Here is a 22,983-nt window from a genome sequence, read left to right on the forward strand (position 1 = left end):
CGCTGTACCATTGTTGCGAGGTGTTCTGAAAAAACCGTAACTTAACAGTTAACGCAAAGAAGGAAGTTGAGAAAGCTTCGTATTACCATCTGAGAAGAAGCCTAAACGTCCATTTCTCCAGCCGGACACCAGTTCTTCGGAACAGGAATCTAATAAGTGGTCCATTCTGTCCTTGTCCGGCATTAGACAGACATCAATTTCGCACACACAGGAACGAATTACATTAAGTAGTCCATAATACACGTAAAGCTGTTACAACCGCCTCGGAAATAGTACAAGATCACACAATAGTACAAGACATTATCTTTTCAGACTAAACGATTGCAATTAGAGATTGGCCTATCCATCATACTCGTTTGAAAAACGTAAAACGTAGTTCGGGTTCATTGTTTTCATAGCTGTCTAGGAAAAAAACTTTTATTAATTTTGGAACAATTTTTTATTAAAGTATTCGACCATCTTGGATCTTCTCTCTCCAACCCAGGTTAGATGTTTCATTTATTAAAATATTGAGCAACTTTTTTCTGTGTATGAATGGTTAGTCTTAATATTTGTGTACATAATCCATATCTTCAACGGCACTCCTGATTTAAAATGATCGTGCGATTCGTATATGTTTTTGAGTCGGGTTTACCGGCAATATTCACTGCAAACAGTCCACGGTAAATTAAAGTTTTACTTTCAAAAACACGTTTGTTCGTGTGCTTCCCCTTTTAAGATTTAATCCTAAAAGAAATGCCTTTGCTGACATTCAGTAACTCAGCCGGTATTTATTCAGTCCCCTGTCAACGTTTTCGCAGACCAGATTAGCTCAGACGTGTATGATTTTTAATATATTTAAGAGCACTTAACAATCTGATTCTCCCGTAGAATTAATCAAGGATTATCAAGCTATATCAAAATTCCATACATTTTTCCTGAACTGAAGCCTATCCACTAACTGTTTTTTCTTTCGAAACAAATGTGCGAGGTAAATAAGTAGTAGGCGGTGGCTCGAGATACCTTCTTTAATATAATAGCAGTTGAAGTTCACATTATACTGTTTCATGCTACATAACAGATACATTATCCATCGACCCATCTAACTCTGTAATTAGACTGGTACGTTTCAACAGTTACATTTATGCGTTATAGTCTACTCCAAGTGTGGTGCGTTGAAGGAACACCTCATTCACACACAATGTCGGACAATATTTAGTGAGTTTCTTTGCTGCAGAAGATGTTTCGCCGGTTTCGCCGGTGGCTGCCCTGCTGTACCACTGGGGAGGGGAGAGAGGCAGACGAGCCGCCGGAGGAGCAGACCGCCCCTGGCCACCCACTGGACAGCATGGAGGTGAGGGGCGCCGTGGTGCCTGACTTCTGAGAGGCATCGACGGAGCAGACTACTCGATTTAAAAGCGCTATTTTCATCATCTATCACTATTGGGTATTTTGTGAAACCTTGGCAATCTTTCTTAGCTAGTGGCTGGGATAAAAAGTGGTGTTCTGAATTACTGCTTCCTTTAGGCTACGTTCTGAGCGTTACCTACTTTACTGTTATTTGTAAGAGTCAAGAAATGTCACTTTCTCCAGTGGCGGGATTCTCTGTTCTCATGTTAAGTGGTTAGTCCTTATACATCGATGGGAATCAAAAGTGGCACTCGCATAAGGTGTCAAACGTAATTCTATATTTATCAATCGAATTAGGAACCGAACATCAAGAGTAATAGTGGGAAATTATTAGGAAAACGTAAGTGTGGCTTGTTATATAGTGGCTTCATTTTAATTAGCGTAAACATTATGCCCATTGTGTATCTTAACACTGAAACCTCCCTCGTGGGATTGGGAATACGTGGTGCGCTAATGAAGGTATGGAAACAGAGCACAAATCATTCTAGCGACGATACGGGTCGATAATGCGGAAACGGACTGACTTCAGCGTCTCTGAGAACGGCTAGTCCGCTGTGTCAGGTGCTTAGGGACAATCTTTGATAAATGGTTAACTTGTTTGGCTGTCGTGAGCTATGAAAGGAGGTTGAATGACGGTGAAACCTGCAGTAGGCGATAAGACCTTCGATGTCCTCTCCTCATCACGGTACTGTAGAGCATGATTGGAGGCTACCTGTGGCAGATATGACGACAGAGCAGATTGCTGGTCCAGGCACAAAGGCCTAATCCGCGACATCCAGAACCTCTTGTGTATTGTATTCTTGAGGCGGCCCAACACCATATTAAATATTAGGTCATATTATTTTGGATCGTCAGTATAAGTTTGTAGGACACAGACCGCCATGAAACGCTGCAAGGTGGATATGCGCATCCTCGCGTCTCTTCTCGTAAGTGCAGAAGTGAGCTTACAGGCATGGTCCATATCGAGCGATTGGGAGACATCACAACGTCATGTTGTCAATGAGACTGTATCATTGTGTGGAACATCGAGCAGTAATGGTCTTTTGCTAATGTTTAGATTACTATTCAGAATAACAAGCTCTTAAAAATCCAACCTGGACAAAGAAAATGCACGAGAATAATTTATACACCAATATAATCTCACAGTATTTATAGTGTCACTATATTGACAGATAAATAATTCGTACTTTCATTCGATTTAAATATGTACTGATTAGATGTACCAAAGAACTGGCAATATTTGATGTTACTTTAATGATCTAAATTATTGTGAATAGATCTTCTCTCAATTTGTATCACATGGAACACATTTATCAACATCTTAACATCATCCATTATATCTTTTTCTCACAGGAGCCAGCATTAGCTACAACAGCGGCGTCACCAGCCACGTCGCCCACTGCAACACTGCAGGTATCGCCAGCCACGTTGCCGGACACAGGAGGAGAGCCAGCAGAAGCCACAAGAGAAGAGGCGTCTCCACCCGCGTGTCCATCCACAGTACCACTTGAACGACCAGCTGCTCCACAAGTGGTTGCACCAGCTGCGTCACCAGCCACAACAGGAGTGGCCAAGGAGGCCACAACACAACTGGAGTCTCCAGCCGTATTGCCATACTCAACACAACTTGAACCAGCAGCTGCAACACACGTGGCATCTCCCGCCACGTCCCCATCTACAACACATGTCTCATCAGGCATGACACAAGTGACGTCGGCACCTACAATTGAAGTGGCGTTGCCACCCACAACAAGAGCAATTCTTCGAGCCTCATCGCCAGGCACAACAGAAGTTACTTCATCAGCAGCCTATCTAACCACAAAACGTGTAGCCTCGTTACCTTTAGAGCAGTTGGTGTCCAAAGCATCACCGTCAGCCTCCACACAAATAGCATCCGCCATCCCCATTGCCTGCTACAGCATGCATCCTGTCACCAGCCCTGTTGCCAGATACAACACCCATCAAGGCACCAATCCTGTTGTCAGATACAACACCCATCAAGGCACCAGTCCTGCTGCCAGATACAGCACACGCTGTGTCACCAGTCCTGCTGCCGGATTCAGCACACGCTGTGTCACCAGTCCTGCTGCCTGATTCAGCACTCACTGTGTCAGCAGTCCTGCTGCCCGATTCAGCACACACTGTGCCACCAGTCCTGCTGCCAGACACATCACACGTTCTGTCACCAGTCCTGCTGCCAGCTACAACGTGATTCGCATCGCAAGATTCTGAATTTCAGTGAATTATATTATTTGTTCTTATTACACTTTTGATTAAATAAAATCGAAATTTAATGTGTTATATATTGTGTCTATTTCTAGCTACGCTGTTGTATGCGTGTAGAGACACGACACTTACATGTGTGTGGATACATTTTAATGTAATCTCTAATACATATGCTTATAGCCCCCTAATACTTCAAAATTCATCCCAAGTAATTTTCATTTGCCAATTCTACTGCAGTGTTAGTTGACAAGAAAAGAATCGAAAGGAACGAATGGAGTATTATGACTATTGTACAAAACAGATAAAAATCGCTTTTCTGGCAATGAATGTGCTGAGATGTTGGAAAGTGGAGCACAGGATTACAGTTTCACAGATCGATCACGATTTGAATGAAATTTAAACTGAAACAATCTTGCTGTGTCCCTAGATTAGATACTTGGTAGCAGCTTGTTTTCCTTTGGAGTTATTTGTAAGTATATCAACAGACTGATTCCTCCCACACACAGTTTTGTTGAGCAAGATTCTATGGGTGTCACTCGCAGAATTTGCCGAGTGCTGCATACTTGCATCAAAACAACCAAAAATTCCACGGTTGTACAGGAACTTTATTCTGCGGAAACCCACGACACTTAATAGAATACACTAGGAAGAACTGGTATGAGAAAGTTCGATTAATGCTGTTTAGAACGTGTGGCATCAGACAGAGTTCAAAGATCTGATAATACATTTTCTGTGCTCATATTGTCTTGCTGATATCGCAGTTGGATCCAAACAATTGTGCTTGTGAATCCAGAAATCCTTCTTCCTGCACATTAAAATTCTAAATAATACATATCGTAAAAAATATCAGCCACTGAAAGTACACATTACTGGGTGTACTCGCTACAATTTCCTATATACTCCAGACAGTAAATGCTGTACCTACCTACAAACTTCCAGTGGCTGGTCCTCCGTTGTCTGTTCCTGAGATGCTGCGAATCCTGCATGATGAGAAATGTAGGGGGGTGTAACTCTCACATTCCCACCATTTTGTCGTACTCCAACAGTATACAGGGTGTGGCAGATAAGTAATGAGACTCAATCCAGAAAAACAAATTTATTGATCCAATTTGTACAAAACGTTAATATTCTTCAAAGTACTCGCCTTGGGCGTCGACACAACGTTGCCAGCGCGTTTTCCGAGCTTCATAGGCCTCACTGTAGTCCGTTTGAGTTATCCCAGTTAGTGCCTTCGTGACAGCACGTTGGATGTTCGGAATATCGTCGAAACGATGACCCTTCAGGCATCTTTTGACCTTCGGAAATAGGAAGAAATCAGGAGGACTCAAGTCAGGGCTGTATGGTGGCTGTGGCAAAACGTCAACTCCAATTCGGGTCAAGTAGGAGGTCACGAGGAACGCTGTGTGGGCCGGAGCATTGTCGTGGTGGAGACGCCAGCGTTGAGCAAGGTCCTGTCGCTTCCGTTTGATGGCTCTGTGCAATCGCTGAAGGACTTCTTTGTAGAATTCGACATTGACAGTCTTCCCCTGAGGGACAAACTCTTTGTGAATTAACCCCCGCTTGTCGAAAAACACAATCAGCATTGTCTTGATGCGGGACTTTGACATTCTTGCTTTCTTCGGCCACGGGGATGCCGGTGTGTGCCACTCCGAGCTCTGGGCTTTCGTCTCCGGGTCGTACTGGAATGTCCACGATTCGTCGCCTGTTACTACGTTGTCTAAAAAGTGTGGATATTTTCCAAATCATTCAACATCTCACGGCAAACGTCCACTCGTCGTTGCTTATGTTCGGCGGTGAGCACTCGGGGAACCAATTTTGCGCAAACTTTCCTCATCATCAAATCTTGCGCAACAATTTGGTGAACCGTAAATTTATTCACGGAGACCTCATCGGCGATCATTTTGAGAATTAAACGACGATCGGAGTCCAGGAGTTCTTTCACTTTGGCCACCGTTTCATCCACACGACTCGTTGAAGGGCGTCCAGATCGTTCCATGTCTTCAGCGGATTCCCTCCCGTTTTTAAATTCATTAAACCACCGGAACACTTGAGCTTTTGATAGGGAGTCTTCTATGTAGGCCTCCGTAATCATAGCAAAAGTTTCCGAAGCAGTTTTGCCCAAGCGAAAGCAAAATTTGATTGCATACCGCTGTTCTATCGAGCGATCCATCTTCAGCGTTTTCACAAGTGTCACGGGCACACAAACAACGTAATACGCGAAGCTCGACCCTCACTGCACCAGAGCTCCGACGCGACTGCGAACCGGTTCTATTGTTAGCTCAGATCCCCCACCACGTGACGTACAGGTGGAGACCGCCCTGCGAGCGACTGGGGCGCCGCGCGGCGGCCAGTCTCATTACTTATCTACCACACCCTGTATTAATAACATTTTTTTACTGCTTTAGTGGTACATGTAATGTTGTCAATCACGCAATTGCTTCCGTGTACAAAACTACTATCCCATTATAACGCACAAGGTTTCCACTTGATGCCTTCCTGATTCCCAAATTTAATGTTTAAAGAGCTATTTAATATATATACTTGCGAATTTGAGTATCGAGTAAGGCAAGTCGAACATATTGCACTAAAAAATAGAAACTCCTCTACAGTGGCTCCTTTCATAGTGGTACACAGCAGAGTTTCTGCACATCGGAAATGCAATGTACGCCCCATCCCCGAAAATCATGTTAGTTAAATACTGAAGAGAGTCAGTCAAGCTTTGAGAAATGCAAAACTCAGCAATGGGCTCGAATTAACCGTTAGCAGAAGTGATCAGCTGTCATATGAACAACCGCCGTGGCCTTGATGTAGGCAAAATTAATGCTGAACTGATTCCATTGCTGCAGCCCCCACACTGAACCCGTAGTTCACATTACCTACAACCACAACTAAACCACAAACGAAACAGAGACTCATTGACTACTTCTTATGGGTAAACGACTGACGCCACTGAAAAATTCTATCTGGAGTACCGTCAATAAAGGCATCAGACCAGCAGGGTCTACTGAAGCACGGGATACAATCAGTCAGCTTTGACCAATGACGTCCTAGGTAGCTCATAGGTATTAATGTCTCTACTTTCCAACCATAGATGATAAATCGGTTGTCTGCTGCGGATAAGCGCCATCATTGTACATTTAAAAAATTGAATGTTGTTTTAAAAGGCAGAGCTAGATATTCGCAAAATTTCTTTCGTTTGCATTGATTTCAGTAATTGGTATTTTGCAATTCATTCGGTACTTAATTTCATTCTTAGTGAGTTTGAGATAATTTAGACCAGTAGTTTTTTGTTTTATGAGAATTTTCTCTTTTTCGTTTTAGTTTTTAGGTATGGATTTATCTATTCCAATGAACCTGGATGATTTAAAGGAGGCTATGGGCTCAGACATGATGGCCATGAGTCGATTTTTACAAATGTATGTTCCTGTTGCCGGTTAAGTTCGATGTCGTGAGTGCGACGAACATATGCGCCTGACAAGTATGTCCGCTCGACGTACTCACGACTTATTCGTATGGCGCTGCAGCAAAGATCGGTTGTGGCTGTCCGATAGACGAGGAACATGCATCGAGAAGTCTAAGCTCGCGTTGAGCGATATTGTTGGTGTATGAGGTATTCAGTGTGGCTGTGCGTGCATGAATGTCGTGTGAGTGAGCGTACGGTTGTAGACCGGTACTCTTTTCGTAGGGAAGTTTGTAGGGAATATTTAAAGTACAGGGGGCCGTTGGGTGGCCGGGTGTTATAGTCGAAATCTACGAGTAGCATTTTGGCAAAAGGAAGTATAACAGAGGGAACTTCCTGTAGGATTATGGATTTGGGGGGCTGTAGTTTGAAGTCAAGATGTGCCGAAGTAGTTATTAAAGTAGTTCCCAATCGAACGAAGGAAGTTTTGGTTACATTAATTGAAAATCATGTTGTAGAGGGTTCCGTAGTGATTTCAGATGGTTTTTCTTCATACAGGGATTTGAGGAATAGGGGTTATCAACATCATGTTGTTAATCACAATACTGAATTCCGATCTTTATCCACCGGTCAACTGAAGAGCAGGATACAAATGTTATGTATGCTTCTATTTTTCGTCTTCCGTAGCACTAGTATAATATACTTCAATTGATATACGTAGGTCAATTGAAGTACAGGATACCCATGTTATAAATGTCGTTATCTCCTATTCGCTAGTACTACTTTTCTGTTCTTCAAATGGTACAAATGGCTCTAAGCACTATGGGACCTAATATCTGAAGTCATCAGTCCCCTAGACTTAGAAATACTTAAACATAAATAACCTAAGTACAACACACAAATCCACGCTCGAGGCAAGATTCGAACCTGCGATGGTAGCAGCTGGGCAATTCTGGAGTGAAGCGCCTAGAACCGCTCGACCACATCGGCTACCTTCTATACTTCAGCTGATCTATATAGCTCAATTAAAGAATGGGATACAAATTTCACTGTTGTTGGTTTTCTTGTCGTCGCTACAAAGACTATAACTCTCAGTCTATACTAATAGCATGCAAGGCAAAGAAGAAAACTATTGTATCCCATACTGAAGTACGGGATACAAATTATGTGTGTGTCATCTTCTTGCGCCTTCGCGTAGTTCAGTTGGGGTACAATGTAAAGTATGTCGATTTCCTCGTTTTCGTTAAGAGTCAACTGATGTATGGGATCTTCCCGCCGTCGGTAGCACTACTACCTATGTAAGAACAGACTGCTAGTGGTAGCGGAGGCGATAGAATCAACACATGTAAATGTTCTATCCCGTACTTCAGTTTGACGTATATAGGTCAACTGAAGAACAGGATACTAATGCTAACGGAAACGAAGAGCCCGACGTACGTTAAATTTGTATCCCGTACTGCAGTTAACCAATACAGCTCGACTGAAGTTCGAGATACAACTCATTATGTGACTTGAAGTATTCTATACTACCGCTACATCTATCCCTTTGTTTCACTTTACTTTCCACAGAAGTGCTAGGACACAAACAAGCGATATCCTTAACATTATGGTCGAAGTATTATTCGCCTTGATACATGTCTACCATATTTTTTCTCTTCTGTATTCCCTTGTTTCTGAACAATCTTCTCAGCTGTTACATCTTTGTAATAAATGATCTCTGGCAAATTCTGACGTCATTGGTCAAAGCTGACGGGTTGTATCCCGTTCTTCATTAGACCTGATCAGCATCTGCTGGAAATTATCTCATCACAGTCCAAGTGATGAAGCTTATTATTGATCCATTTCTGTCCGCTGTAACCCATTATTTCAACCAAGTGTTTCCCCTGAGGTTTGGATACAGAGACTAGTTAAGCCATTACTAAAAAAGACGATTCCACAGCACCAGCTGATTTCCGACCTGTCTGCATTCTTCGTGGAATATATAAGGCCTTAGAACGTACAGTTTACGTCCAAGTCAACAAACTACCCAACTACAAACAACCTACTAGACGAACACCAATCAGGTTTCCGCCAACATCGTAGGTCAACATATTCCTTCAAAGAGATGCACGAGAGACAACTTTCATGTAGTTCTTACTCTTCAGAAGAGCCTTTGGCACTGCTATCTGTAGCCGGCCGCTGGTGGCCGAGCGGTTCTAGGCGCTTCAGTCTGGAAACGCGTGACCGCTACGGTCGCAGGTTCGAATCCTGCCTCGGGCATAGATATGTGTGATGTCCTTAGGTTAGTTAGGTTTAAGTAGTTCTAAGTTCTAGGGGGCTGATGACCTCAGATATTAAGTTCCATAGTGCTCAGAGCCATTTGACCAATTTTTTGCTATCTGTGATATTCTATTTTTCCAAAATTAGAAGCCTAAATTTCTTAACAAATGTAGTGCAATAGTTTCGCTCATGACTACCATCTCGCCAGCAAGGCTTCATATTCGTTACCCTAAAGGCACAATGGAGGAGGGTACTATCAGCCGTCCCCCAGTGTTCGGTATTAGGTCCAATATTCTCATCAGCTTTCTGTTCAGTATTATGCTACTGCAAATACCGCATCTACGTTGATGGCCTAGAGTTGTACCTAAGTGCAAAAAGCAATAAAAAGCTTTCGAGAAACTCAACACCGACCTGTATGCGCACTCAAAATGGGCGCAGGATACAGGGTTAAAAGTCAACCCATCCAAATTCAAGAGGAACTTGTTGGTCATTTTAGGCTCGTTAGTCCGAAATATCGGGAGTCCCTGCCAACTTTAACCCTAAATGGGAGAAATTCCAACTTGTCTACTTCAGCTAAGTGTCTAGGAGTAATAAGTGATGAAAATCTAAATTGCACTGAGCACGTAACTGCAATGTGCACGAAGTTATTACCATCTCTACGTGCCCCACACAAATGTAAGGAGCTCTTCGTTTATGAACCCAAAATGAAACTTGTTTATATACTTCTGCTTCCAATTATTGATTACATGGATGTTATCCTGCAAGCCTTTGCTCACAGGCCTGGAACTGCTTATGAATAACTGTGTCCGTTAATTCTGTGATGTTCGACTCTTTGATCACATTTCACTGTCATATGCACAGCTGCGTGCAGACAACAGTACGAGGACAGATGGCGGCGATGACGTGATCCAAGATGGCGGCCATGAGTAATCTGATGTCGTCATCCAAGATGGCGGCCATGACAGCTGATGACGCAAGTACCATTATTCAAGGTATTTGCTTTTGGCGGGAAATTTGAATTTTGGTGGGAAGATAGGTCAATTGGGCTACCTCCACAAACCTAAACCCCTTCCCCCAGAAAATGGCGGAAGTTCAAATTCAACCAGGACAATGCAACAGACCATGGGTACCTTTACTAACATAAGAAAATGGTGGGAAAATGGTCCACTTGGGCTACCTCCACTAACTGAAGTCATCTTCTTTCGAACTGTTGGGAAAAGGACATGGTCTGTGCTGGACATATGTCTTTATTTAACCAATTTGAGGCAGTACCTCCATCCAGTGCGCTCATCATGGGATCCAGAGTCCAACTCACCAAGTACACAGCCCCGCCACCAGAGGGCACTGTCATCCCTCCTGTGATGTAATCCAGGCTGGTGGTCTGGGGTAGGGAAAACGGCAGAAAAATGACTTCACTTAGTTCATTTATTACACTGATACAAAACACTCACTCTGACATGCTTGGGGTCACAATACACAGTATGCAGGCCTGCAAACTAGTCGTAAATAATGCAATACACTGATGTAAAAATATGCAAAAATCTCGTAAATTACCGAAATAATGCAGCACACAGCATACAGACCTGTAAACTACTCCTAAATTACCAAAATAATGAAGTGAACTGAAGTGCAGTCATGAAAACAACTCCTAAATTATCACAATGACTCATGAAAAACTCTCTGCAGACATGCTCACTGCTCGCAAACTGTCCAAATAACGCATAGCACAGCCTACAGATCTTCTCACAAAATAACGCAACAGACAAGCAAACAAGGCGCACGCGCACCAACCACCAGCCCCTGACCACTTGACCACACAGTATGCTACTGCATGCACTCCCAGAAGTCGGGATGCACCGGCAGCCTCCAGGTAGTGGTGATGCGACAGTCAGCTGCCGAGCTGCCGAGCATGAGGCGGCAGCATCTCTTTCATACTCGACACCTGAGAAATTCCTCTCGAAATACGTGTTCGCCTAGGCAGCACTGCTGAAGCGACCAGATGGGAGATAAGACCTATTTGCAGAGTGACTCACCTCGCAGATGTTGAAGAAATCTGTTCCACTGCTTCCCAGAATAGCACAGGCTGCTTTCTCTTCCTCTCGATCCTAACGGGACATTAGAACTGCGTCTAGCCATACACGTGTGCTTACCTGCCAAGGGCGACTGATGCGTCGCCACAAAATGTGGGTGCGTAGCTACAAACCATTACAAGCCAATCCAAAAAGGTTCTCAGTGTTATACTGATATCACATGGCTATGTAAAATAAGAAGCAGTTCCTAGGAAGAGATGGCGGTTGGATGACTTAGGTTAGTGGAGGTAGGCCAAGTGACCCATTTTTCCCCCATTTTCTTGGGTTAGTAGAGGTATCCATGGTTTGTTCCATTGTCCTGATGTAATTTGAACTTACCGCCATTTTCTGGGAGAGGGGGGGTTTAGGTTAGTGCTGGTAGCCCAATTGACCTATCTTCCGACCAAAATTCAAACTGCCCGCCAAAAGCCGCCATCTTGGATAGCAGTAATTGTATCATTAGCTGTCACGGCCGCCTTCTTGGATGACGTCATCGGCTCCATCTTGGATAACGGTACTTTGAGATAGCATTCCCCTTGTCCCCCCACTGAGAAGTGCAAAGAATTTCATGTTCTCACTCTTCCCAATTATCTTCTCAATATACATAGCCCCTCATATCTCTCCTCGGTCTTATTGCTCTGGTCTGAGCAACACAGCACAAACACCCATATCCGTCAGGGCAAAAACTTTTTTTGTCACAGTCCATTGTTCAGCCACTTTCTCAATATCCTTCTCAGTAACAGGAACCTGATACTGGAATCACCTCTTGTATTATATTAATTACATTAGGGAACCGAATAATATCTCCAGCTTCAGAGGACACTAATGAAAATCTACTAAAGCGCCAATAAGTATTACTATTGTACCTGTACACACTCGTTACTGTTGTACATTCTTCTTTCCCATCTGATCGACCTCATTTCCCAGTGCTCTAAGCCGTGCAGCCTTCTTAAGTTTCCTATCCCCAGAACTCTCTGGGTCAGAAAACATTGTTCTCTACACTTATAAATACTTCTTGTATCTGCCACTATCATTATGGTTATTATTATTATTACTATTACTATTTTCACTTTTAGTGGCAGCAGTTACAGGCGGACAAGTGGTGCCAGTATTAACTTTATTAGTTCATAGTCAGTAAACTTTACTCATACTGGCACTTCACACACTCAAATAATTTTAATTCTAGTTTTCTTATTAAAATTGTTATTTTTTAGGTAACTATGATATAAGAAAAGTACGTATGTGTGAAACCCGGGATCAGTGTAAGGGAGGATCTGATGACATTAACAAGATCCCGTTAAGTACTAAGAAAAAAATAAACTAATGAATGAGATGCCGACTCTCTACCTCAGCAAATGTGTGCTCAATCATGTCTGAGGTAGTGGAGCCTGTTGCATCCACAGTTCTTTTTCGGAGATCGCCAAGGTCACGTACATCCAAGGTATAACCGACGTCTTTCACGTAACCAAACCCGATGGGTTATGTCCAGAGATCTCAGCATTATGCGGAATGGCATTACGTGCAGACCATGACTGCACCTTGCTATGATGACCTGGTCCGCCCTATTAGCTGAGTGGTCAGCACGTTGTATTGCCACGCACTGGGGCCCAGGTTCGATTCTCGACTGGGGAGGGAGATTTTCTCGCCTCAGGGTCTGGGTGTTGTGCTGTCCTCATAATCATCTCATTCTCATTGTCGACGCCCAAGTCACCCAATGTGGCGGCGCACTCCACAAGACTTGCACTTGGCGGCCGAACTTCTCGTCTGGGAACTGCAGGCCACTGACGCCATGCGTTCATTTCCATTCTCTGATGACCTAAATGTTGCATATCTAACTAGGCTACCAAATTCGACATTCATCGATTAACAATGATGTCATCATTTTCACAGTCGACACCAAAATTATGTGTTGCTACATTTGTATTCCCGTTTGGAAGATGAACAATTCATTAACCCATAAAGCATCACAACATACAGTTGATCTGGTTGATATATACTAGAGTAAGAAAAAAATATATTCTGCAGATATGAGCATCGTCAAAATAATGAAACACATGTCCTACTATTAATAGCTTTCATACGGATCAATAAAAACAAATTTTAAAAATCTCATACGAGCCAGCAAGAATTTTTGAACCTCGCCTAGGTGACTCGTCCATTCGACAAGGAGAACTACTCCTTTGTTTTGTGTTTGGAACTTGGAAACATCACATTATCCCCGTTCACAACGCTATTCATACATGGGGAATGACGTAAGACAGAACACTCCCTTTATTTCGTGACGGTTTCAGCTATCGAAAGGAAGTTTCCGATGAATAATAATACAATAAGGGGCACGTATTTTTGTTCCGTGATGAAGAGTCTTAAGATTTGTATCGATCGAGCTACTAAAACAGTTATGATACTTAAATAGAAATATTTACTTTTTTAACGTCATCGTAAAGCCCATTAAAAGACGAGTACAGTAATACAATACTTGTTAGTTTTGAATTTGAAACCCTGCACTAAGTAATCGGAGATTCATTTATTGCGCTGTAAACACACTATTGCAAGGCTACATCTTAGTATCAAACCTTCTTAGTGTTTACTTTCGTGCACTGCAGAAGTAGCAGGAATTATGTCGTTTGTCGGTAGGTTGTTTCTCCTTCAACATTCTTGCATGCAGATGTGTACACCAGTGAGGAAAAGTTACACGTTCTGCTCTTATGTGGCAAATGTGAAAGCATTGCTGTGTAAACGGTATGGTGGTATAGGGATGTCTATCCTGATGATGACTATCCGCCGCGCCAGGCACTTGCACGAATTAATAGGTCGCTAAGGTGCACGTCACATATCTTGGCGGCCGAGTTTAGGTTCGTTCTGCGCATTTGACGTCACAAATCACAGTCAGCCAATGAACAGAGAACGACGTTGCCAGATCTCGACTGCAATGCAGAGCATGGACGAGTGTCTTCAGTTTTAGAAACGTTCAGTCATAAATGAAGTAATTGAACAAAAGCAATGTCTTGATAGCAGACTTTCTTTTATAGAAAGTTTGGAAAAAGCATTCTTTACACCAATTGCTTCATATTCTATTAATTAATTAAACCAAACAAACAATAAGCCTCCTAATTCAGGCGATAGCAAGGAAAGGTGTTTGTATCAGTCTCACGAACCGCTTTTTCGCAATAAAGAACAGCGGTTATTGTTTATTTCCTATTGTACTTCGACGCAACGTGAGTAATTCATAGTCATCCCAACAGTGTTTGTCGGTATTTTGCAGACGTTTAGAGTGCTCCAGGAGATGCCAGAAATAAGTAGCTGCGTTGGCGTAATGGTTAAGGTGTTGGGCTGCTAATCGGAAGATTCTGAGTTTAAGGCTTGTTGCATACTAAAAATTTTATTTATTTAAAAACAATAGCGAAGTGTCTTACTTAATGAATTTTATTCGTTTGAATGTAATGTTTTGAAATTTCCTGTGCTTCATTATAATCATAATAAGTTTTCAGTTTTTGTAATTTTCTCCTCCAATATTTCTTTTCACAGCAATTAAAAACAACGAAAAGGCACACATACAATATTCATTATCCGTTTTGTTTGTATATCGCCTCTTCCGCAGTCGCTGTTTTACTATTCATATTGAGATATATTCTTTTGCGGCAGTATTAAAAGTATTATTTAGAGCAGAATTTCGGCTCATACGTTGCCGAGCTATTTGATTGTCTGACGGAATTCTTTGCTTCGCTGCTTTGGCAACATCATATTCAATGGTTTCGTCGACTGATCTATGTTTTGGCAAGTATTTGCTGTCCGTTGTGACGAAAACAAAATGTTTGTGCACTGTGCCTCACTGGCAATATATTTTAGTTTTATGTTTTATTACGTCCAAAATTCAGTTTTGTGTACTTCGCCAACTTCGTTTTAATCAGAACGTTTTAGAAAAAAGCGAAATGACTCTGGTATAAAGAAAGTTTTGTTACAGTTGCTAAAGATAGAATATTTCCCAATTTATAAACACTGTTTATGTTATAAAGGGTGTTCATTTTATGGGGACATTGAAATCTCTTGAAAACGACACACAGAGCCAAAAGAAATCCTAATGAAAATTAGTTCCTCCCGGAAGGGGACATCCAATTATAACAAATTTGACTACAAATTCGTCGAATTTGGTATCATTGGATGTCCCCCTCTGAGACAAAAAAAAATTAGTTATAAATTTGTTTGATCTGATGTGTAGATTTGCGGATATTTCAATGTCTCCAATTAAAATGAACACTCTGTATAGTTGGAACCATGAACGACTGCGGTCGATTTAAGGCTCGTTCTACGCACCTGACGTCACGCATCCGCTGACAGCCAATGAGTGTTCAGTAGTTTTCTGAACGGTCTGCTGGGAATGTCTTGGCGAGTGCGAGTGTTAAATGTGATTGTAGTTATTCTTTGGTGAATTTTTATCGCATTTGTTGGAAGTTGTCATGGCTGATAATGGTGGTAAGCGACAAACTCTCCATAAACAGGTGAGGGACATAATTTACCGGATTCACGCTTTTTTCAAGCGCGAAGCAGAAAACGGTGGACCTATCACGGATGTCGCCAGATCTCAGGAACGCACTGCAGAAGCGACAGGCGTTAGCTTGAGAACCGTTCAGCGGATTGCCAATGAAGGAAAGTTATCTACGGAGACCTGTGGAAGCCCACTTTTCAGATCGCCAGGGAAATATCGCACTCGTGAGAGGACTGTAACTAATTTAGATAATTTCGACAAAGATGTTCTAAGACGAGAAGTGCTCAACATGTACAACACAGGCGAATTTCCTACTGTAAAAAAAATCACTGTGAAAATGCGTGAAACCATAAATTTTAAAGGTAGCATGACTTCAATGAATAGAATACTTAAAAACATTGGATTCAAATATGTACATACAAATAACGGAAGAAAGTTTTTAATGGAACGTAGTGATATCGCTGCTTCAAGGGCACAGTTTTTAAGACGTATTATTGAAGTAAGAAAATCCGGGAATAAGAACATTTTTTTCTTGGACGAAACATGGGTGAACCAAAATTACACAAGGAAAGCGTGTTGGAAAATGAGTGATGGTTCGGGTGGGTTTAAAGTACCAGTTGGTAAAGGTGGACGAATAATTGTGCTTCACGCTGGTTCTGCTTCTGGATTCATTCCAGAAAGCAAATTAGTGTTCCGGGCAAAAAAGAGAAATTCAGGGGATTATCATTCCGAAATGAACTCTGAGACATTTAAATTGTGGTTTAGGAATCACTTTCTCCCTTACTTGCCTGCAAACTCGGTGATTGTAATGGACAATGCGAGTTATCACTCTGTTGTTGTTGACAAGACACCCACAACATGTACAAAAAAAGCCGATATCATATTATGGCTTGCAAGTAAAAATATTCCACATACTGTCAACCAAACTCGTGCTGAAATGTTGAATCTTGTAGTGCTTCATAAGCCTCGCACAAAAGTTTATGAAATCGATTGTATTACACAGGAACATGGACACACAGTTTTGCGTTTGCCACCGTACCATTGCCAGTACAATCCGATAGAGTTAATTTGGGCACAAGTGAAAGGGTATGTCGCAGAACGAAACGTGACATTTAAAATTGCCGATACAGAAAGGCTTCTGCACGAAGCACTTGACAGAATTACTTCTTCAGCATGGGCTGAATGTGTTCGGCATGCACAAAGGCTACAGGAGGAGGACATGGACAGGGAAAATGTAATTGACAATCTGCTTGAACCCATTGTCATAACTCTAAGACCTGATGATTCGGACTGCGACACTGACTACAGCGATGCAGAAGACTATCACAGCGATTGACAACAATGAAGGGTAAGGCACATACACAATAATACTCATGTTCTCTTTCTTGTTTTTGTTCCACAGTTGCAATTTTACCAATGGTATTGAAATATATTCCTCTTCTCCAGCTGTAATAAGCGTCTTATTTAGACCAGACGCGTTTTTCTCTTTTGAAGCATCTTCATTGGACAGCATTTTGTCTCCTCCATTGCCAAGTCACCTTTCGTAGTTTTGTGCTGAGGTAACACAATATTCAATGTTTGTGTCGGCCGATCAGTGTTTTAGCAAATAAATGCTTTTTGTGTGTGCCACACACAAAAATTATATTTGACATAGCTCAGAGCACTGATACACAGTATATTCAAGTCCTAATGTTTTTGTAAGTCCACAGTTTTGTTTAACGTATTTTGTGTACTTCCTTTTGATTGATTGAAGTGCTTTAAAATAAAGTCAAACGCGCCCGGTGTAAATAAAACTTTTATTACAGTCGCGAAAGACGGAATATTTCTCAATATTACATACGACACCAATCTGGTACTTAAATTAAATGAGATGTTGTTATACAGTAAATTTTATATGAAATTTAGGTATCTTGTCCACATTTCATTCTCAACATTGTGGTAACTACAATCGAACATACGGAAAGTATACGCTATGAACTTTACCTCTGCAAACTCTTCAAAATTTCGTGCAATGGTTTACTACATTTAATGCTGCAATATAACTGCGTTGAAAATCGAAACAAAATTAAGTCATTTATGGGGGGAAGGTATCAGTCAAGAAGATGTGTCAAAATCAAACTTTTGGGCCAAATAGTTTTTGTGAAATCGAATGATAAGTGTGTCAAAGCAGTCGGAACACTATGTGTCTGCACAGGCGAGCAGTGCAGTGGTTACAAAATCGCGCACGGCGTGGAATGCGGGGAGCACGTCTCTGTAGCAGCGAAGGGGTTAATGCGGCCGTGGTGGCTTTACTTCATAAACTGCGCGCTCCCCCCTAAACGTAAGTTTGAGAACTACACTGCTACAGCGCTGCTTCTCTTGGTGCGTACAACTGGCAACGCTGCAATCTCCCGCGTCTGGGCGGGCATGCGCGAGCCGCAAAGATAAATGAATTGAACTATAGTAGGGACAGGATGCTTCAACGCCAGACAGAGGTGTAGGACGAACACTGCAAATGACAGACAAGATGAAGGAGCTGTTATTCATTTTGTCAGGGGAAGTATTGTAAAAATGTTCGCAGCAGCCAGACGAGTGTCATTCGCATTCTGCTTCGACATTACTCCACTCGTATCATCTGTCATTACACCAGGGAGCCAATGGACGTCATTTCCATCTTCGTATACAGTTTTGTCAGTTTCCTCTGCAGCGACTGCGAGACAACGCTACGTTTTCCCAGGGTGTGCCTCTTACCGTTGAAGTAAACGATTTCGAACAACGGCAGTGTAACTTCTTCAAGTTTTACATTCATTTCGTCCTCTGTTGCGTAGAATATTGCGGTATGTTGATCATGATTACTTTAGGGATGGTCTAATCACAGTTGTATAACACACATATTTAGTGCCGTATGCGTTTGGTCTTTCTTCAGTGTGTTCAGTTCCTAGTGCTGTCGAGTATAAAAATGAAATTTCAAATCGCTGTTATCAGCAGAGGAACATCTATAACAAAGGAATTTCAACAAAACGAGTAGGTTATCGTCCACGAAGTGTCCTACTGGAGATGCCTTGCAAAGAATAGATGCGAATCGTATATGACACGAAAACTGTGTTTTATTCATTGGTGGTTAGATGGTCCGAAAGTAATAAATATCAACATGCCGTACCACGGGAATCTCAGTTTACGTAACCTTCACTACGAGGCAGCTGAAAATCCACATTGACCTAGATACATCACCAAGGACCGTAAAATGTAAACGTATAGCGCGGCATCATAGGAAATTCCATTGCGGGACCTTACTTCATCGCAGGGATGTAAGACGGCAATACGTATACGCACTGTCTTACCAAGACTCTACCTGTGCTTCTAGACGAATTACCACTAGACTAGCGACAGTGGTATGTCGTTCCAACACGGCAGCTGCCCAGCTTAATCTCCCCATATAGCAATGCAAATAGTGCTTGGAAGGCTTCCCCGCCATTGGATTCAAAGGAATGGTGGAGATTGGACACTTGCTGAAGTGTAAAACTACGTTTCTTTAAGAGAAATATTTGTTGCGTGGGTGAAAAGTCGTTAGTCTCTCTGAGTAAAATGTTTAGTTTATTAAAAATTTATTCTGTCTGATTCCAACTTCCAATAGTACAACGCACAAGGTGCGACAATAAAGTAATGAGACTGATTGTCTTTGCAAGATGTGGCAACCCTGCAGGCTTGCGTAGGCACAATATCTTTGACCTTGGTCTATAAGCCTCATCTAGTCCAAGTGGCACATCGATGCAAGTGCTCAGTCGTCAGTTGTGCTGTAGTAAGTTAACACGGGTTTGTGTCTCTCGTCACGGAAATGGAACCGCATAATATTGCGCAAAGGTATGCCACTTATTTTTGCGTTAAATTTGGTGTAAACGTGACAAAAACTTACAGTAAGCTTGAGAAGGCTTTTGGAGAGGAGATTATGTCAAGAGCTCAAGTTTTTCGTTGGCATAAAATGTTTAGTGACGGCAGAACGAATGTTGAAGATGAAGACCGCAGTGGACGACCATCAACCTCATGAATGAATGTCAACTTGGCCAGGGTACGTAAACTCGAACGATCTGATCCAAGATTATCAGTGAAAATGATTGCAGAAGAACTGAACATCAATCGAGAAACGGTTCGTCCAATAATAAGTGAAGCCCTTGGTATGAGAAAGATTTGTGCAAAAATGGCTCGTTATGCGCCATTCCATTCTGCTCTGTCAGTACAGCAATTTTCAGTACTACCACAGCCATATTATTCACCAGATACCGCTCTGTGTGAGTTTTTTCTATTTCCAAGAGTCAAAACGGCGGTCAAGGGATACCATTTTCAAACAACGCAAAATGTCCAACAGGCTGTGATGAGGGTCTTGGAGGATATTACTGAAGATAAGTTCCAGAATGGCAGAAGCGCTGCAAAAAGTGTACGCAATCAGAGGGGAACTACTTTGAAGAAGACAACACTAAACTTGACTAAAACGGTGGTTAGAAAGGCTATTATTCAAAGTCTTTAATGAGAAACCTGTTTTCTTATATCTAACGAGTTATAATCTCCAGAACATAATAAATTACTTTGATCGCATTATGGTTTATTTCCTTTCACATTTCTTGCATCTTGTTGCAGGTAACTGAAAGCAATAAGGTGGTCGATGTGGCCGAGCGGTTCTAGGCACTCCAGTCTAGAACCACGCGACCGCTACGGTCGCTGATTCGAATCCTGCCTCGGGCATGGATGTGTGTGATGTCCTTAGGTTAGTTAGGTTTAAGTAGTTCTAAGTTCTAGGGGACTGATGACCTCAGATGTTAAGTTCCATAGTGTTCAGAGCCATTTTTTTAAAAGACATAATAAAAGTACCGGTACAAAAAAAAAAAAAAAATCATTTAAAGACCTCCATTAGTCAAATATAGATTCCACTTAGTCATCCTCAATGGAATGGTCCCAGAATCTGCAGTGTCACCGTCACTGTCATGGGCATCTTTCATTTCCGTAGATGGTCTTCGTTCCCATCTAATTAATGCATTTGGTACTGAGCACTTCTTACAACCGTTCACAATTCACGCACTGGATATATTTGTCCAAACTTCAATTACGGATATTGAAGGTTTCATCAACTATGTAGTACAGGTCAGAGCTTGATCACCTTGAAGTAACCAATTGCTATGCAGCTGAATGAGGTTGTCTTTAAGTGGCTTATTCACAACCGCATCAAACACGTGTAGTTGCGAAGTCATACCTTCTGGGATAACTAAGTGATTTGTTTTTATTTCCAGGTTATCTGCTTCCGCTGCTGGATCAGATGGCCCTGGAAAGCATTAACGATCAACATCCTATGATTCTTTAGAAGATCAGCTCGACTAGCCTCCTGCTCCAGACTGTAGGGAACCAATTTGTAACCAGTCTGTAAGCAACTCACTGGTCACCCATCCTTTTCTGTTGCAACGAAATTTGACACCAAGCAGCAGCTCTTCCTTTGCCACAGGTTTAAGATTGAAGATAACTGAGGATCGCATCTTTGTTCCATCCGAAAGCACACACAATACGACGATTCACGATCTTAGGCAGACGGGACATTTGCTACAGTTTTGATGCGTAATTTCGCGAGTGTCAAATTATGTGACATAAATGGCGTCATCATTTTATTGCATTGACTTGGAAGTTTATATTTAAAACATCGCCAAGCGTGTATAGATCTTAGTATGTGACATTAATGGTTCAAATGGCTCTGAGCACTATGGGACTTAACATCGATGGTCATCAGTCCCCTAGAACTTAGAACTACTTAAACCTAACTAACCTAAGAACATCACACTCATCCATGCCCGAGGCAGGATTCGAACCTGCGACCGTAGCGGTCGCGCGGCTACAGACTGTAGCGCCTAGAACCGCTCGGCCACTTCAGCCGGCTTATCATTTATCATGCAGATCTTTATAACCATGTCTTGTAGGTAATATGCTGCTAAACCACTAAGTTTGAGTTTGTTTACACTCGCTAATGGGCCGGCCGCTGTGGCCGAGCGGTTCTAGGAGCTTCAGTCCGGAACCGCGCAACCGCTACGGTCGCAGGTTCGAATTCGGCCTCGGGCGTGGATGTGTGTGATGTCCTTAGGTTAGTTAGGTTTAACTTGTTCTAAGTTCTAGGGGACTGATGACCAGAAGTTAAGTCCCATAGTGCTCAGAGCCATTTGAACCACTCGCTAATGTTTTATTACTTGTTGGAAAGAGAATGTTTATTTTTGAGAAGTTTATTTAAATTTCTAAAAGTAAAATTGGAAATTTGTGATAAGGAATAAGGGACCAAACTGATGAGGTCATCAGTCCCTAGGCTTACACACTAATTAAACTAATTTAAACTAACTTACGCTAAGGACAACACTCACACCAATGGCCGAGGGAGGCCTCGAACCTCCTACGGGGCGAGCCGCAAGAACCGTGACAAAACGCCTGAGACCACACGGCTACCTCGCGTGACAACTTTCTAGAAGTTTTGGCGATATGCACATCCTTTGGAAAATACAGTACTATACTTCGCTACCCAAATTACGGTTTGTGGTGGAGTGTTCTTCTCTTGATACCATTATCCCCCCCTTCCCTTTTCCTTGATTCCTCAATTGATTCGAGAATTGTGCGTCGTTACGGTCATTATAAGATAGATTATGCCAGTGGAAGTAAGATGTTACACGTCGTACGACTCAGAGGTACTTCCAGATGATGTAGTTTATTACCAATTCCAACAGCCGATGAACGGCTTACAGCGTCCTATGGAGTGAGAACTGGAGAGCGGAATGCTTATTATGGGAAAGACAAATTTATATGTTGCTCTGGAACCAATAGAAGAAGTAGTTTATAATATCAGAAATGGCATGAACTTCAGATCAGACGACTGTTACACCAATGACGTGTAAACCATGAGTGTATCACTTCTGTTTTGGGTGCGTGATACGAGTAACGGAGTGCAGGTATTGTCTCTTCAGCAGGAAACCTGGTATCACAGCCAAGGTAGAGGAAATAAGTTTATGATAGGCTTCCGGAGAACTAAGTGACTATTAAGTGAATTAAGGACGAAAAAGACCCACCTAAGCTTAACAACGATTCTAAGGAAGCGAAAGCCGTTGCGCTCTCGGTTCTACAGAAATCGCGCAAATGACGACAGGCGAAGATTGCTACAGATT

At 42.2% G+C, this 22,983-nt stretch overlaps 1 protein-coding gene across 1 annotated transcript in view; it reads right to left on the bottom strand.

Annotated features, from left to right (window-relative positions):
- The window catches only part of LOC124711468 (circumsporozoite protein-like), a 43,297-nt gene extending 21,973 nt beyond the window's left edge, over window positions 1-21,324 (bottom strand). The window contains exons 1-4 of the mRNA XM_047241564.1: window positions 21,228-21,324; window positions 21,048-21,116; window positions 3,300-3,590; window positions 2,741-3,109 (exon numbers count right to left, since the gene is read on the bottom strand). Coding sequence (XP_047097520.1) covers window positions 2,741-3,109; window positions 3,300-3,590; window positions 21,048-21,116; window positions 21,228-21,324 — 826 coding nt within the window. The remainder of the gene's footprint in view (window positions 1-2,740; window positions 3,110-3,299; window positions 3,591-21,047; window positions 21,117-21,227) is intronic.
- Window positions 21,325-22,983: the final 1,659 nt, after the last annotated feature.

Source organism: Schistocerca piceifrons, chromosome 8 (assembly GCF_021461385.2).
Source record: "Schistocerca piceifrons isolate TAMUIC-IGC-003096 chromosome 8, iqSchPice1.1, whole genome shotgun sequence".
NCBI lineage: Eukaryota > Metazoa > Arthropoda > Insecta > Orthoptera > Acrididae > Schistocerca > Schistocerca piceifrons.